The 18,350-nt window shown below is 50.7% G+C and overlaps 1 protein-coding gene across 1 annotated transcript in view; it reads left to right on the top strand.

The window, feature by feature from the left end:
* Nucleotides 1-18,350, top strand: part of Capzb (capping actin protein of muscle Z-line subunit beta) — a 104,883-nt gene that overhangs the window by 64,445 nt on the left and 22,088 nt on the right. Inside the window, exons 3-4 of the mRNA XM_038333740.1 lie at nucleotides 6,317-6,438; nucleotides 11,572-11,685. Of these exons, the coding sequence (XP_038189668.1) occupies nucleotides 6,317-6,438; nucleotides 11,572-11,685 (236 nt within the window). The remainder of the gene's footprint in view (nucleotides 1-6,316; nucleotides 6,439-11,571; nucleotides 11,686-18,350) is intronic.

The following is an 18,350-nucleotide window of genomic DNA, read 5'->3' as shown; positions in this document are numbered from 1 at the left end:
GAAGGGAAAAAGGAGGGGTCTGATTTGAACCTGGAGTTGGGAGAAACTGGTGAGGCCATGATGGTTGCTTCTGCTTCTCCGGGTACGTAATTTGTACTTGGTGGAGGGCAGGTCCTGACCTTGGCTGTTTATACCTCATAGATTTTGCTTTAGAGAATTGCGAACTTTTGACGAACTCTGAGAACACTGTCCTGGGTGACCACAGAGGTGATAAAATCACCTAAGCCCCAGCCACGAAATGTTCCAGGTCGGAAACTGACCTGGAGCTCCGCGATTGCTTGTGTGGTGGAGCCTCCTTCAGACATAGCCCTAGAACTGAGTAGAGTAGGTAGGGTGTGGGCACACGCTCCCTCTCCCCGTGCCTGGCACTAAGCTGCACCCTGAGCACATCTTTGCTTTCAGTCTGTCTTGATCCACTCATTCATGTTATGCCCATGGCTTGTCCGGAGTCCTGATGCTGTGTCGGTGTTGGGCGTCTCATCTCCGTTGCTGTGGGCCCTCAGCCCACTAGTCCGCCACTGGGTGCCATTGGGGGCACCAGCTTGGCTCACTCGCATTAAGCGTTTCTAAAGTTGGGAAGGGGTTTCTCACACTTGTACATATAACAGTGTTAATAATGCCCACCCTGCAGGTCACCGTATTCAAATATTCAGTGACGAGGAGCAGAGGTGGGGCCTGGAGTTTGGCGGTGGGCACAAACCTCAGTCCTCTCTTGGCCCTGTCCTCCCAGCTTGAATGGGTTGGGACAGCTTGCTTTTCTGCCCTGTGCCTGCTGTATGCCTTACAGGGACCATTCTAGCCGTGTGCACGCCTCCATTTTCACACTCGCCCTGGTGGACTCCTGCTGCAGAGCTGTGTGCTGATGCCCTGCTGATGTGCCCCCTCTTTTCCTCACCGTCCTTGACACCCCCACCCCCAGCCTCACCTACTGTTGTCAGGTTCTTTTGCCCTGGCATCTGGTCTGTTTCCATGGCTGGGCCATGCTGGCCAGAAAACTGCAGACGTCTGCATTGTCGCTTGTGGTATCTGGCAGCTGGTCCTGTGCCTGCAGCAGGCACTCTGATACTCAGTGCGGGAGGAATTTCTCTGTGGGGCAGACCAGAGTTTGAACTTGTTTGGTTTCCCAGTATGTGATGTGTTTCGGATGCCGACATGTGCGCCACTAGGAACTCTCATTGTTTTAAAAGTGTCACAGTAGGGCCTTGGAGGAAAGGATCAGGTGAGCCCTCTGCTGGCCGCTGGGGTCTCTGGCACCCACCCCGCTCTGGAGCGGGGCCAGCTGGGCCTCTCGAGCCGTGATTTCACCGTCACTCATCCGCATGTGCACCCGAGTGGACAGGGTCTGCTTTCGATCCTTATCTCTCCGGTGGCGGGCTCTCAGCCAGCAGGCAGATCAAACGATGGAATGTGTGCACTTGGCCATTTTTTAAAAAACCAAGGTCCAAGGGTTCACTTCTGAAAGACGAGGGCGCCGGGGATTAGATTATTCAGAGAATTGAACCACTCTGGCCTTTGTGATTTTTTTTTTTAAGGGTTCATCTCAAGTTTCTTTTTCTGGTTGAACAATTTTTTTCAACATTAATAACAAATGGAGAAGAGGAAGAGGCAAAGTAGAACCATATGACAGCATGCACAGGCTCGCTTGTGGCCGGAAGCTTCTGATTTGTGTCGCCTCTCATGCAATCAGCTGTTGGGTTAGATAGTAGGAAAACACGCCATTTGGGCAGGAGCAGAACTGTGGCGGATGTCTTATCCCAGCTGAACTGTGCCCTTCCTCAGATGCTGGCCACTGGCTGTGTGACTCTGGGCAGCTTGTTTCTCGGGTCCTGTGTGTCTCTTCTTTAAAACAGTGTCTATGAAGATCTGCCCTGGGGGCTGAAGATGTCAGCGCCTACAGACTTGATCCCATGACGGCAGACACTCATCTCTTTTATGTCTTATTATTACCATTATCTGGCACAGAGTTTTGCTGTGTTGCCTACACTGGTCTCTGACTTGTAGAGTCAAGTAATCCTTCTGCCTTAGCATCCTGAGTATTTGGGACTACAGGTATTGTGCCACTGTCCTGTCCCCTGTAAAACCTTTCTTTGCTGTGCCTGGGCTAAACCCAAAGCCAGGTGAGAGTACCCAGTGGTTTCTGCCCCTTGGCTGTGGCCACACTCTTGTTCAATAAAGACTGCTGTGCTCTGAGGCTTCCCTACAGGCCCTCCCAGCAGCACAGTGTTACCGTTCCAGGTCACTGAAAATTAAGTTGAACTCCCAGCAGCCTGGGTGTTAGGTATAGATTAGGTGTAGGTTCTATACAAAGACTGGTGCTGGTGGTGGCAGGTAAGTCAGATGTACAGTTTGGAGAGCAACCAAAAGCCCTTACTTCTGGCTCTGCCCCTCACCTTAATGGCTGCAGAGCCACCACCCCATAGCACAAAGTGGACTCTTGGCTAGTTGGACCAGGTCATGCATTTAAGTTGCTCCGTAAACTTAGATTCATGATGTCCTAAAGTGTGACGTACACCATGGGTGGGAAGAACTGAGGGCAGAAGCTTGGAATAGTTGACTGGGTTTCAGAGGTGAACAGCCATTGTTCTGCAGCATGATCTCAGGTACAAGACCCCACACTCCTCCCATGGGACCTGAGCAGAGATTGAGAACCCTCTGCAGATGATGGGACACGGTGCTTGGCTGGGGTGCCCTCTTGGCCTCTGTGGGCACAGTATATTAGCCCAGGAGCATTGACAGGGGGGCAGGGAAGACTAGTCTACTGGTGGTATTAGGACAGCCAGCTCAGGAGCACTCGGGCCTACTGAGACCAGTGTGTTACTCCAGGAATCCCTCTGAATTTGGAGGACAGGACGGGTCTTCAGGAGCAGTGGGGCATCAGAGAGGAATGTGATAGACCATTAGTTTTTTTTTTTTTTTGGTTTTTCGAGACAGGGTTTCTCTGTAGCTTTGAAGCCTATCCTGGAACTAGCTCTTGTAGACCAGGCTGGTCTCGAACTCACAGAGATCCGCCTGCCTCTGCCTCCCGAGTGCTGGGATTAAAGGCGTGCGCCACCACCGCCCGGCTTAGACCATTAGTTTTGACAAGTAAAAATAACCGTCCCATGTAACATTTGAGACAGGGTCAGACTAAAATGGTTTTCACTGGAAATGTGAAATTCACATTTAAATGATCATCTTACGGTTTATGTACCAACCCTCAATGGGGAGGGTTCTTAAAAAACTTGCGTGTTGAGGGGATAGCTTGTAGGCCAGTCCTGGGAAGGTGGAAGGATGGCAGAATGAGAGGCAGGACTGGTGGGTGGTACCCCCAGTGAACCCTGTGACAGCTGTTCCCTGCCATACTGTATGGCCTGTACTTGTTTCCAGTGATAACTATACTGTTATCTAGCTCCAAGTTAGATGGTCTTCGATCAGAAGAAGAGGGACTGATAGAATAGAACTTGAAAATGTGGCCCAACTAGAGAACTTATCCTTAAGGAACATGAGTAGGCGGAGAGCCAGCCAGCCATGACCCATCCCGGGTGCTTGTGCTCGGGGCATCTCCTGCACCCTGCATGATCTCCATGACGTTCTATTGTGTGCTGCCACTGCAGGGGCTCGGCTGAAGTGCAAATTCTTTAGTGATTGCTAGGGTTTGTGGGCTTGCAGACCCCAGGTCAGCTCTTCAGGAGCATCTAGTCTCTGACATGGATTGCCTGTTCTTTTTGACAGCTTTTTAAAAAATAATTGTTTTTATTTATTTATATATTTTTTTAGCAGAGCAGTGGCCAAAGATCTTCTGGTTCTGTCTTTCTAACATTGCTGTGACTCTTCAGGCTGGGTTGGAGGTTTGGTTGGTGGTAGGGTTGTTTTCTTTGTTATTTGAAACCCTGAGAATTAATTTCAGGACCTCATGCATAGTAGGCAAGCAAGCACCCTGCCACAGAACTGCTTTCTTAAACGGCTATTTTTCCTTGAGACAAGGTCTTAAGTTGTTCTGGTTGGCTTGAAATTCACTCTACAACCCAGGCTGTCTTTGACTCCTGCCTCAGCCTCCCAGTATCTCGGATTATAGGACTGTACCACCAGGCCTGGGCATGCTGACATTGATCTCATGGGCTCAAATCCTTCTCCTCCCTCAGAAGCTAGGACTACAAATGGACACAGCTGTACCCAGCTGGAAATTGAGCCTCTTGCCTGACAGCTACCGTCATCTTGCCAGCCTGACTGGTAAAGGAGACCGGAGACCAGCTTCTCAAACATCCCTCGGCTCCCACCATCTGAAGCAGCACAATGTATTGAGGTGCAAAGAGGGCTGACATTGCTAGACAACAGTAGCAGACAGTATTAGCAGTATTAGTGGGACATAAGGTTCAAAAGAAGAGGAATAAAAGGTGCCAGGACTAACTGACATACATGTTTTTCCTGTGCAAGGAGTCCCCAGCAATAGCCCAGTGACGTGATTGTATCCTTGGTGACAAGCTACAGCATGAAAGGTGACATGCAGGTGCCAGGGTCATTTCATTGGGCCCATAAAACAAAGCCAGTACCTCAGACTGAGCTGCCTCATGGAAGCTTGTGGCACACTTCCTTCCGCAGCCAGGGTATCTCACGTAGAGGATTCTGGCTGTAACTGAGCAGCAGTGGAGGCTGGGAGGAGCTGTGCCTTTGTGCTTATCCAGAGACAGAATGGAGGATCTTAGAAGTTACCTAGTCCCGATTGGATTTCTGTATTCGCTGCTGGCTGTGGGTGTGAACCTTGGGCAGCTTAAGGACTCTGGGCTTCATATCTGTAATCTGTAAAAAAAAGATAATGGTGACCTACGTGATGGCCTGGTGTGAGCATTCAGGTGAATGCTTTGCCATACTGGCCCAGCATCATATGCAACACCCAACGGGCATCTAGAGGTGATAGAGACTCTGTGTTGTCACTTAACTTTGAAAATAACCCCACTTGCAGGTTGGTTGGGTACATAGTTGCACATAGACCAAGTTCTGTTTTCTTTCTTTTAATTTTTAAAAATATTATATATATATATATATATATATATATATATATATATATATATATATTTAACTTTATTTTATGTGCATTGGTGTGAAGGTATTAGATCCCTTGGAACTGGAGTTACAAAAAGTTGTAAACCGCCATGTGGGTACTGGGAATTAAACCTGGGTCTTCTGGAAGACCAGCCAGTGTTTGAGCCATCTCTCCAGATCCCCCACCTCCCGACCAAGTTCTGAAAACAAGCATGTCATTCTTTGGTTGGAGGCATGTACTTTTTCTCAGGGACTGATGTGTGTGCAAGAGATGGACCATCCCATGGAGCAAGGGATGTTCTAGTGGCAGCTGGCACTGTCCAAGCTGAGCAGTGATGTGCCCAAGGACAACAGCGTACAGCTTTGGAGCCTGGTTGTCCTAGTGGTGCTGGCCTTTGGGAGGGACACAGGACCCGAACTACTGATAGCCCCCTCTGTTGGCAGCCCTTTTTCCAAGAGTTGTAAGTATGTTAGCAGCCCCTTGCCTGGTAAACGATGAACCCAGACCCTGAAATGAGAAAGTCGGGACATGGAAACGGGAAGTGACTCAAGCAGAAAGGCATCCGTTTCTGCAAGGGCTGTCATCTCTTCCTGGAATATTTTGGTGGAAACCGATGTTTGTGTTGGGAGGAGGCAGCCCCAGCCTGCTCCCTCAAAGACTATGGTGGGAATTGGCAGTACCTTGTGGTTTGTTTCAGCCCACCTGGGCCGCAAAGCTGCCTTCCCCATCACCCTCTGCTGTTCACCCAGGTGAAGCTGAGGAGGTCAGCTGGCTGCTCTCTACTGTGGAAAGCATATGGACATCACCTCTGTAGCAGATACAGCTGGCTGTGAGCAGCATGGTAATGCTTGGCCAGGGGCCTGGAAAGTGCTGGAAACTCCACCCGGCATGGGGGAGCCTGTGGGAGTTCTCCAGAGCCTGGTTATTCTTTGAGTTCTTTGCATTCCTGTGTATTTGAAGTGTTCGCCTTCTTCTCAAGGCCTGAGCTGGTATTTTGTCCTCTAGAGACCAATACCTAGCACACAAGTCCTCATACCCATAGACCACCCTGGTGGTCAGGTAATTAAAGCCACACCCGGGTTTAGAAAGAAAACTACATTGGAAGTCACGCTCCACGACAACTTACGACCAGGTTTCTTTATAGAGAGCTACAGTTGGTGTTGGGCACGTGTGGAGAGGAACAGACTCAGAATTGTGGCAGGGCACTACAAGCCAGCCGTCAAAACCTGACCTGGAGGTGGGACCTGAATTGGAGCCTCTTTAACGGCACTTTGTCCCTGTTCCCCTTTTCTCCAGGTCCCCAGTCTGTGTGAAGATCTCCTGTCATCTGTTGACCAGCCCCTGAAAATCGCCAGAGACAAGGTGGTGGGCAAGGACTACCTTTTATGTGACTATAACAGAGACGGAGACTCCTATAGGTGAGCTCACACCGCAGTGCTCACCTCTGCAGCATGGACCGTCCACCCCTTTCTGTTCATCCTTCTTCCTCCTCCTCTCAGCTATCCATCCAGTCCACTAACAGGCATGTTTGGGTGCCTCCCCTTGAGCACTGGACAGAGGACCTCAGTGTCTTGGAAGAGCCACACTCTTTCAAAGCCAGCTGCCCCGTGGGGTGGCATGTCCTTCCTTCCTCTCTCCCTTCCTTTGCCATCCGCCATGTGGCCTGCTGTAAGAGGCCAAGTTGATGTTGGTCCCTGCCCAGGAAAACACATCCAGTGGCTTATGAACTATGCTGTGATCCATACAGACCGTTCAGAGCTGGCTCGGGGCCTTGGGGAATCCAGAAGAAGCCATGGTCAATTCCAGAAGGACTTTGTGAAGCAGATGATGCTGGACTAGATGTTTTTAATAAGTAAACTAACCAATCAAGCAACCAACCAACTAACCAATTATTTTGAGATGGTTTCACTATGTGTTCCTTGCTGGCCTAGATCTCACTCTATAGACCAGGCTGGTCTCAAACTCACAGAGATCCTTGTGCCTCTGCTGCCTCCCAAGTGCTGGGATTAAAGGCGCATGTCTTTAATGCCTGGCACACTTGAGATAATTTCCCTTAAAAACTCCAAGTGTGAGAATCCCCAGAACATTCTGGGATTTCCCTGGGGCTTCACACACTGGGCTTGGGATTAGTAGAGACCACACTGCACTCTTTGGAGAGGGCTGGTGTTGGAGAAACAGGCAGGGTGTCTGGGAGCAGCCATGTGGGCTCCAAACCAGCACTGGGACTTTAGTCCACCCCTTGTCATCTCTGCTCTAGCGAGCAGAAGTAGTAGTGGTCACTCATCCAGCAGAGCATGCGGGAGCATCACTCTTTAAGGACCACCTTTGCTTCAGGTCCTGTTCACGGCTCTGTTCCTGGAGTCTGTCTTGTGAGGTCATAATGTGCACTGCATAAGTGATAAAAATTGCAAACATAGTGCTAAAGAGAACAGGGCAAGAGAGGGAGAGGCAGAGTGGGTAGCCAGGGGTGTGTGGGCAGAATTTTCTGTCCTGCCAGCCAGCTCTCAGATAACCACATAGAGACTATTATTAATTATAAACGCTTAGCCAATAGCTTAGACTTGTTACTAACTAGCTCTTACAGCTTAAATTAACTCACATTTCTTACCTACATTCTATTGCGTGTCTCGGTACCTTTCTTCAGCATGGCATGTTCATCTTGCTTCTCCCCAAGTCTCCTGGCGACTCTTCTTTATCCCAGTGTTCTCTCTTCCTGTCCACCAGTCCCACCTAACATCTTCCTGCCTAGCTATTGACCATCTAGCTCTTTATTAAACCAACGAACGAGAGCAGCACACCTTCCCAGTGGACAAAAAGGTTATTCCGCAGCAGGGGCGTCTTGACCCCAGTTGTGCTCTAGAGTACTGGAGTTGAGGGTGTTGTGGTCTGATGGTCAGTGAAGTCAGACATTGGTTTGAGAGGCGGGGCTCAAACCATTCAGCTGGTCGGAATGGATTAGAGAGTTCCCCAAAACTGAGAAAGCTTTACCTCCAGCGAAGAGGAGGCGGGGCCTAAAGGTGGCACAAGCCCCTTTCAAGCTGGGAGCGGACAGAGCTGGCATGCGTCCTAGTCGTTGTGTTTGTCTTGGGTTCTTATCTTTATTTGTCCCTGAGTTTTATTTTATAATAAATGGTAAACGGACTCGCGATAGGGTTGCTCCGCAGGCCCTAAGCATCTAGAAGTCTGTGAGGGCAGCAGGTAGGTCAGAGGCACAATCTAGACCAGTAGAATAGGGAAGGGCCTTGAAAGCCAGGCTGACCTTCTCACCTGCTGAAGTCTCGGGCCGGAGAGCTTGTCCTTTGTTTGACAGTGAGAGATGAGAGAACTGGTTTTGGTGATGTCCCATTCCTGCTTCAATGGACGTTAGACGGAGAGTAATGGACTGGGGCTGGGACTGAAAGGAGTGGAGAGAGGTCCGTGTACAGGCCGGTGGCAGCTGGAAGGTGTGGTCACTGTCGAGAGAAGGAAGAATCCTGGAGATGGAGTTAAAGATGCCTGTTGGGTGGGTGTTCAAGTGCCATGCAGGTGTGATGTGGAAGGTAGGGTTCTGAGAGCTGGTCCCCCAGCAGGATGTACAGGGCAGTCCTTGGTAGTGACAGCCATGTGGTGGGCCAGGGAGCACATGGCCAGAGAGAAAGCCTTCACCAGGCACGGCTTAGTTAGGGCTTCCTGAGAGAGGTGTCATGGAGCCAAGTCTCAGTCAGCACTGTTTCTGAAATCCCCATAAGGTGGCTGCTGTGCCCCTCCCCCAAGGGCTTCAGCTCTTCCAGGGCACCCTGCAGGCCCCACTCCAGCTCCAGAGGGCTCCAGCCTCACAGGGAGCAGAGGAGGTAAGGAGAGAGTTTGACTTCCCCTCTCCCCTTCTGGATCTGAAACTTCAAGGTCCTCTGATTTTCTCCACACATTTCCATCCTGTGTTTGATCGTTTGCTTAAATAAGATCCGTATGACACAGCTGCTGCCAGCAGCGCTGCTTGAAACCTGTTAGCTGAAACAAAAAGCCTTCTGGGGAAATGAAAGGCCTGCCTTTGGAAATCTAAGCATTCCTGTCCATCTGTCTTTTCTCAAATGGCCTCCATTTAAGCTCTTAAATGTGTTCTGAGTGCCCCTTCCACTAACAATATTCTGGGTAATGTTATGATTTTCCCCCAGCTACAATTACCCCGGCTCCAGGCCCTAACAACGGCTTGAAATGCCGTCGTCTGTGAGGCAGGAGGAATGTGTAACACACTTCCAGGCTTCTTCAGGCCCGAGTCTCCGAGTCTGCATGGAATGGGATGGATGATTGTGCCCTAGCAGGTTGCTTTGGTTTTCTTGTCTAGCCTTAAAGTTCTTAAATCACATTATTTATTCTCTCTCTCTCTCTCTCTCTCTCTCTCTCTCTCTCTCTCTCTCTCTCTCTCTCTCTGTGTGTGTGTGTGTGTGTGAGTGTGTGTGTACACACGCACACACTCGAGATCAGAACTAGGGGGAGTTGGTTCTTTCCTTCCACCATGTGGGTCCTGGGTATTGAAGTCAGGTCATCAAGCTTGTCAGCAGGTGTCACCTTGTAGGCTCCAGGTTGCCTTTCAAAGAGAGTCCTGAGCTGGGTCTTCTATGAAGACAGATATGAAGGCAAAGGCGGGGTGGGGGTGGAGACGTGCCCTGCTTACAGTTGTGTCAGGAGATTCTCAGGGGAGCTGTGGTCCAGGTCACAGGCCTGAGTTCTTGTACACGGTCCCCGGTAGACGAGCCCAAACCTTGCTGACTAGTAGTGGCAGCTGCCAGCACCCTACCCTCAGCTGTCTTCTGAGAGCTGAGGAAAGAAGCCTTTCTGAGCTTCTTTCCTTCCTCCTCCTCCTCCTCTTCTTCCTCCTCTCCCTCCTCCTTTTTTCCCTTGTTTTGTTGTATTTTGAAGATAGGGCCTAGTTAGGTAGCTCAGGCTAGACTCAAGCTGGATCTTCCTGCATCTGCTTCACAACAGCCAGGACTGCCGGCATATAATGCCATCCCAATTCCATCTTTTCTCCCCGCCTGCTGGCCTGAAGGACCCTGCGGAGTTTGTCAGGCTGCCATAAAGGCAAGCACCCCCACAGACCGTCATCAGTTAGTTCTGGGCTGTGCCCCCTCCCCACATCTGTCTACAGTCTTCAACTCTGTTGGTAGAGGTGGGCAGGCTTGAGCTTGGAAAGGAGGTTTCTTGTTTTGTTTGGGAATTGAGCCTAGGGACTTGACCTGCTCTGTGTGGGTAGGCACGTTTGCAGCCTAGAGCCCTCAAGAGACCACACAACAACCCCTCCTTTCTGCACTCTGGGCCATCCCTGAGAAAACTGGAACTCTACAGCCATTCCCTTGCCGTGATCCCTGGCTTCCACATTTCATGCGACTCCCTGCTATAGGCTGGGTACCAGGGAGAGACATCTCTATGGACAGCTCTCCAAGGTTGGGGGTCAAGAGACAACAGTCAGACTTTTCCTCCTTTAACATTAATCCTAAAATGAAAGTGTGTGAACATGTACAACCCCTGGGAGAAAGGAGGGTGGTGTGAGTCCCGGGGGAGCCGCATCAGGAAGGCGGTGTGAGTCCTGGGGGTGTAGCAGCATCAGGGCGTGTTCATACTCAAGGGTATAAGGACTTCTCTCCAGTTCATCACATCTCTTCCTCCTTTTTACTATTCCCTCACTAGTTAATATTTTGTGTGTATGAATGTTTCTCCTGTGTATATGTCTGTGTAACAAGTGCGTTCCTGGTGCTTTTGGAGACCAGAAGATGTTGAATCCCATGGAACTGGAGTTAAAGGTTGGGGGCTGCCATGTGTGTGCTGGAAATCAAACCTGTGTCCTCTGGAAGAGCAGCAAGTGCTCCTAACGGCTGAGCCATCTTTACAGCCTCCCCCAGCCTCACTTGTTAATTCTCTTCTTTCTGAACACCCACCTGTGACCTCCTCCTCTGAGAACCAATCAGCAAGGAGACCTTCTTAGAACACCTCGCTCTTGCTGACCTAATGTTCTCCTGGTGTGGCAAAGGTGGTTTTAAAATGCAGCAAGTCTTTGGAATGGTTCTCTTTGCTTCATGGTGTTCGTGTGTGCTTAGCCCTTTGTGATGGGTTCATTGACTGTGTTTCCTAAGGAGCCAGACACCTCCTGCCTTTTTCAGTAACTGACTGCTGTCTTCTTCAAACTTATTGTCTGAGATGCAAGGAGCCTCCAGCAAGTCAGGGAGGCGAGGGGCACCTGCTGACCACTTGAATGGTGGACACAGGGAAACACTAAAATTTTTGGCCAAGTCACTTGGCTTTCTTTCTGTCTGTTCCTCGAAATAGCCTGAGGATAGCGAATAGGCAGCCTTGTTTTCCACAGGAACAAGTGAGATTGGAGCTAAGGTGTCTGCTGGCATTACCAGCTGCACTAGCCAGTCTGCTGACATCTGAACCTCTGCTCTGTAAGCCTGTCCAGAAAGCCTCTTGGTGACTTGGCCCCTGAACTTCAGACAACTGAGCTTGGACTCGCTGTGTACAGGCCAAGCATCTTTGGAATGATTCATAGGACCATCTCTTTGTTTCGTTCCTTCCAGGTCACCGTGGAGTAACAAGTATGATCCTCCTTTGGAAGATGGGGCCATGCCGTCTGCTCGACTGAGAAAGCTGGAGGTGGAGGCCAACAATGCCTTCGACCAATACCGAGACCTGTGAGTTTCCCTCTGCACTCTAGCTCTTGGGGCTTTCACGGGGAAGATCTTCTGTACGAGCGTGACTATGTGGGCTCTGCTGCCTGGTCACCCAACTTGCTAACTTGGAATTACCTGTTGCAGAGGTGATTGTATTACTCTGCTACCGTTCACAATGGCGGCAGCGGTAAGTCTGGAGAGCACCTGTGTGTGTGAGACACGGGGCGGGTCCTCTCAAATGAATCACTGTTTCGGTAAGAGTTAGGTGTTGGATGGTGCCGTCAGCACATTGTGCTCACACAGAGAGAATAAGAAGTTTACCCGAGACCGGGGCAGAGCTAATACTGAAACACAGATGATCAACCACAAATTTGCAGCTAACATACAATGTGGCTTGGACTGTTTGTGACCTGAGTGCCGAGGCCACAGATGCTCGAGAACATACCACGGCTCTCAGGTGTAACTCCGTTTGGACTGGACCTTGGGGGCCGTGCTGACTGCTCAGTTGGAGGGATAGTGAACTGAGGTGTCATGAGGGTTCCAGTAACCCCTCCCCAAACTGACATCCTTTTCACCTCCCTTCTGTCCTTTGGTGCATGTGTGTGATGTGTGATAATTTTGTGCTCGTTTGTATGGACGTGTGAATGTGGATGCGTGTACGTGTGGAGACCAGAGGTCAGTGTCCGGTATCCTCCCCACACACTCTCCATTTATTTATTGAAACAGGGTCTCACTAAACCTGGGCCACACCTGTTTGGCAAGACTTACTGGTTAGCGCGCCCCAAGAATCCTCCTTATCTTGCACCCACCCACCCAAGTTCTGGGGTTACAGGATTATACCACCATGCCCAACTTTTTACATAAGCGCTGGGGATTGAAACCCAGGTCGTCAGACTTGCACAGCCAGCATCTCACCAGCCACGCCTCCTCCCTTGCGGCCAGATGAGCATCTCTGAGTCCAAAGCTGGTCAGGGCACCGGCACAGGAAAATATTTCAGTATGCTTGTTTCTGTTCCTTTTTGCTCAAATTTTGCCACACCACCAAGACACCAAGACACTAAGTCATTTAGCTGTTACTCTTCAAGGAGGGACTCCAGAGAAGGCTTTGTTTAATCAGAATCTCATTTCACGTTAGGTACTGTACCAGAGATATGCAGTCCGAAGTTAGTACAGCCCCCCCCACCCCGTACACACCCCAGAACAAGGGTTGGCACACTCTCGTGAAGGGACAGATAGTGACCACATTGGACTTGCCGGCCACAGAAGGCTGGTCTTGGTTTTGTCTTTTTGTGTGTCACCTTACAATGTGTAAAACCCTGAGGTGGGTGGGATTCGGCCTCCATCTCTACTAGACTCGACCCTGGTCTAGCATGGAGGCAGAAAAATGGAAATGAGAGAAATGGTGACCCCGTAGTTAGAAGAGAGGCTCTGGGCTCCAGCATCCAGACTGTGGACTGGTCTCCCCCATTCACGTTTGGGAGGAAAGGGTTGCTTCTCAGCCTGATACAGGCTGTATCAGGAAGCCATCAGCCCATGGTCCCAGACACTTTAGTGGCCCCCACATGCTTGTCTGTGTAGTGGCTATCTTCGTGTCTCATATGGTGAGGTTTTACGTAAGCTGTCATATGGGTGCTGGGAATTGAGTGTGTGTCCTCTAGAAGAGCAGCCAGTGCTCTTGACTGCTGAGCCATCTCTCTAGCCATATAGTGCCTTTTACCTAAGTTACAAGGTCCCCTGGTGAAAAACACAGAGATTGAGGCCCCCACGACTCACAGGACATGCCCACAGAGAGTGGTGATTCAAATCTCCTTTCTCTTGACATTTGCACAAATGTTACTTCACAGTTAAGATGGGCTTTTGTATCTAATGGGTCTCACATCTCCCGTTTTGCCACCCTGTGGGATCGATTGCTCCTCCTGGCAGTGCTAATAACCAGCTCTGTCATTTATTTGTAGCTTTTCATTCTCTGATGTCACCTTGCCACCAGAAACAGCTTCAAATAAGTGAGCTCTTTAGCCGGAGTGCCAAGTGGAGCCAGTTTCATGTCGCGGTCATATTGACAGTAGGATAGCACTGTCTGGTGACCAGGGAGTGTGTTCGCCTCCGTTGGGGACCATCCCCTCCTAGAAATGAGTTGACATGTTTAGAAGTACAAAGTAGCTCATCATGTTCACAGCTAGAACGTGGCAGAACTAGGGGGACAAAAACATTCTGTTCGTCTCTGCTTTCTGTTGCCGTGCTAAAACACTGACCAAAGCCAGCGTGGGGAGGAACGGGTTGAAGTTCCTCACTGAGGGAAGTCAGGAGCTCAGGCAGAGATCGTGGAGGAGTGCTGTGTACTGGCTTGATTTTCATGGCTTGCTCAGTTACCTTTCTTATAATCTAGGACCACCTTCTGAAGGGTGGCATTTCCCTCAGTGCCAGGCCCTCCACCACTCCACAGATTTGCCCACAGCCAGTCTGATGAGGCAGTTCCTCACCTGAGGTTTCCTCTTCTTCAGTTGACTATTTTGAGCCAAGTTAATGTAAACCAACCAGGACACACCCTCACCTAACTCCAGAGTCATTCGTGTGCGTGTGTGTGTGTGTGTCTATACACACACATGTATGTGTGTAGTGAATCAGGTGAATGAGTAGGTGTTAGGAAAGTGGAGACACATTGCCTTTCCACGAGGTAACTGTAGAGCTGAGGACTAATGTCCAAAAGGTCTAGCCAGACAGAGGAGCTCTGACACTAGTGTCCCCAGACTGTCACCCTGGACGTGCACACACCTTGTCTCTTCTGAGTTCAGAAGCAGAGTTAGCCTATCATATTTGGCACTTTCGTAGCTTTGAAAGTTCCTCACTGACTGCCTTAGAGCATTCTGGGAAGGCAGCCTGCCCCAGCTAAGTGTCAGGTAGGAGTGGAGAGTGCCTCTCAGAAGTGTGTGTTGGGTCTCCACATGTGTGGAGCTGAGCTGCCTCGTGTGCTTCTGCAGAACCCATGGAGACCACCCAGTCCCACCGTTGTCCTTGGGGGCTGTATGTTTAGGTTTGGTGGTGAGGATGGCCCTGAGTACGTAAAGGCTTAGATGTGAGGTGTTTCTCCCTCAGAGAAGTGGCTCTGAAGCATTGCCTTGGGCTGCCATTCACTCTGCTCCCCTTTGATTCTGCTTGTCCCCCAGCTCACTTCTGAGGGACTTGGTTGGCCATTATGGTGGATGTCTCTGTTCTGTCATCGGGTTCTAAGGAAGGCAGCAGGATGGACCCTTTCTGTTCCAGATGCAGATCATCCTGGATTCTCCAGACCCTGGGGCTCTAAGTGTGTTGCTTGGCAAGAGAAGGGAGAGAGTGCAGAGGCCCTCAGGGACGGGGAGGTTCCCTGCTTGGCCTGCAGTGGGTGGAGAAGCAGGACTGGAGGGAAAGTTTGGGGGTTGTATGTGATCATACCATCCATTGTCATAGAGGCTAAGGAATCTCCCGAGAACATGTGGGAGGACTCAGGTGAACTGAACCACCCATTTCTGGGTCAAATGTTAAGAAAACAGATCATCTTTTTCTTAACTTTGTAAGCACCTTGGTTTGTTGCTCAGCCCCCATTCTCAGCCTCTGGGTGGTGTTTGTATGAGTGTCAGTGGCTTTGGAGTCTGAGCCTAGGTGTCTAGGAGGCCTCTGTGTGGCACTGAGGGCTTTTCCACATTGTTGCCTGGTGTGCAGGGGTGGCAGATCATGCTTTTCTCTCCTCATTGCTACCCCTCCCTGCCATTGACCACAGGAAGTCTTAGTTGTCACCCCATGAATGAAGCCACAGAGCCCTTACTGGGACTGTGTGCTTGTCTTTTCTTCATATTGGAAACAGACCAAACTCACAGGGCCCTCTGGGAGGAGACATCCTACCCAATGCTGGACTGTTCCTGAGCGTCCAGGAAGGCAGGCTGGCTCCAGATCTGGAAGGCCGGGTGACTGAAACTGCTGTGCCCTATGGGAGGGGTGTGTGACAGACAGCCCACCTCTAACTTCTGATAGTCTCCAGTAGTTCAGAATTCTTGGATCATGGAAAGTCACAGAGTAGAGGCCATGTTAATCTGTGCTCAAGGCTTCAATCACCTTACCTATCCTATGAGGAACTTTCAGGCGTCTCCTCATAGAGAAAGAACACTGTGCAGTTATGACTCTTCAGGGAGCCTCATGTTCCTGGACTAACCCTCCCTTACACAGGGAAGGCCACGCTGAACCTGCTATGAGCAGGGGTTTGACACACATTGCAAACAAAATGCAGGGGCTTAGATGCCATGGCCTTGTTGCCATTAGACCAGGTGTACAACTTATCAGTGCATGCATGTGGTCATGGTTGCCTGCTGTGACCTTGTCTTTATTGCTAGTTTTCCTTAGAAGATGACGGAAGGAGAGGGAGCCCACACCAGCCCTTTCTGAGACGGGCCGTGCTCAGGGCCTCCCTGAGGGTTCTCTGCCGTGAGATCCAAGGAGAGACTAGATTCTATCTTCAGGCCCCAGCTTTGATCCTGGATCTGTAAAGATTTTGACTTTGCAGGGAATTGGAGTTAATCACCCGCACATGGGGTCCGTCTGGTCCGAGTGGCGGCTGGGGCCAGGGTGGCTGCCATGCAGGCCCCTCTGGCTTATAACTCCCACGGGATGTAGCTCACATGCAGGCCTGTGAACATTTCTCAATTAGGGATAAAGGGCTAGCAGTCCCCAAGGTGAACAAGGGCAAGTAGGATCCAAGGAGCCAAGCTGGGGTCCTGCCTGGCTGCCTTTGAAGTCCCTTGGTTCCTGCTTTCCCTGCTCCCTGCCCCCCCACTATACTTCTCCAGCTCCCCTCCCCCCATTTATTTCCTTTCTTCTTTGCTATTGTAGACAGAAATGATCACAATGATTTTTCCCCCTCTTGGAGAGTGCCTGTGATAACAGTGCCCAGACAGCCTAGGTTTTAGATAAAGGGTTGATTTGTGAAGCTGCCCAGGATGTAAGCACGCTTCGCCTCAGAGACAGACTGTGTCAAATACCACCTGCTCCAAGTCCTCTCAGATTCCACCACTTCCACCCTGGCCCTGGAATCCCAGCTGTTCCATCTCTCTCCCCCAAGTTCCAAGTGTCTGCCTGTGATGGTATAGCCAGCAGCTCCCTGTGGGAGTAGGAGAAGGGAGCAGAGACGGCAAACTCATGGATTGCTAGACACTCTTTCCCTGCAGAGTCAGCTCTTCTAGGCCCAGACCTTGTCTGGTTCACAGTCAGAATTTCTACATGGCCTGAGACCTGTCCTTCTGGGGAGGAACATGAAGTAGACTCTCCAGTGCAGGGCAGTAACTTCTTGCTGCTGGGAACAGGGCCATCTCACCAGCCAGAGCAACCACAGTAGGCTGATAGGAGCCCGGGTTCATCACCTGATCTTTCAGGTTCCCAGAGAAGACAGGGTCCTGGCCCACTCCAGCTCTTGGTTTAGCTCTGGCCTAGCCTCTGGTTCTGCCCCAAACCAGATGTTGTCACTGCAGAGGGGGCTGGCACCGCTCCTCCAGAGCTGATTACTCCCATCTGCACCAGACATCTTTCCCTGTGCTCTGCGATCCCTGGCTCCTAGCTCGGAGCAGATAATACCTTCAAACATGCGGTTGCAATTTATTGGCCTTATAAGTTAATTTTAGGGGGTGTGCAATTGATTGAAATCAAAACTTAAATGAAGGCCAGAGTCTGGGGGTCCAGGATCAGGGTGGGAAGGAGCCCTGTGTTCTTCCATGTCTGGGGTCTGAGAGGATCTTCAAAAGCTGTGATTCGCTTTTCTAATCAACCCCGCTTTCCTGGAAGAACTTTGCAGAGGAGAGCGAGGCTGGTGTTCTGTGGCCATCCCAGGAGCTCATGGGCTTCCGCAGGAGCAGTTGGGGTGCTCGGTAGATGGTCTTTCCTGGCTTCCCAGCTCCTCGTCCCTCTTGGTAGCCATCTCAGAGCTGTGGCTGTTTCTGTTCCTTGTCACTGTGGTGTCCTGGAACTCTGAAACTTTGTCCCCCTGGGCTGTGGGTTCTGAGGTACAGCCCTGTCTGGATGTAGGCATTCAGTGTCCACTCCTGTGGGACAGTGGGAGGTGGTGGGGAAACCCTGCAGAGTTGGGAAGCCATGTCTGAGCTGAGAAAGGCCTCTCCAGCCCAGGGTACAGACACCACCTGTGAAATCCCACAGCTCTCAATGAGCCACCTCAGAGTTGGGGGTCCTTGGCTCTTTTCTACGCTTACCCACTAAGTGACTCGGGCACACAAGTTGACTTCTTCTCACACACACACACACACACACACACACTCACACTCTTTGCTTGCAGCGGTTACCCATGTGGGTGCCTTCTCTGTGTCCAAGAGTGGCCTTGGCCCAGTGATGGGTATGTCATCAGTGTCCCTGGCTATGCTGTGCTCAGCCAACACCCACATCAAGGCATCAAGTAAATGTCTGGTAACTAGAGTTAATGATTCTTAGGAAGTCTTTCCTTGGGGTACAATGAGGACACAGGCAGGCACTGACAGTTCCTGTTATGGCAGCTGAAGAGACCATTCAGCAGTCATGGCGCTGCATAGCTGTGAACTTGGCAAGGCAGCCCATGACTGTGCTCTGGGCAGTGGGAAAGGCAGTTCTTGGCAGTTGTGTTCCCCATGATTGGATCAGGATAGAGACTATGGGGAGAGGTGCATGGTCCCCACACGCTT

Source organism: Arvicola amphibius, chromosome 6 (assembly GCF_903992535.2).
Source record: "Arvicola amphibius chromosome 6, mArvAmp1.2, whole genome shotgun sequence".
Taxonomy (NCBI): domain Eukaryota; kingdom Metazoa; phylum Chordata; class Mammalia; order Rodentia; family Cricetidae; genus Arvicola; species Arvicola amphibius.
Note: the sequence above shows the minus strand (reverse complement) of the source record. Positions and strands in the feature narration are given on the sequence as shown.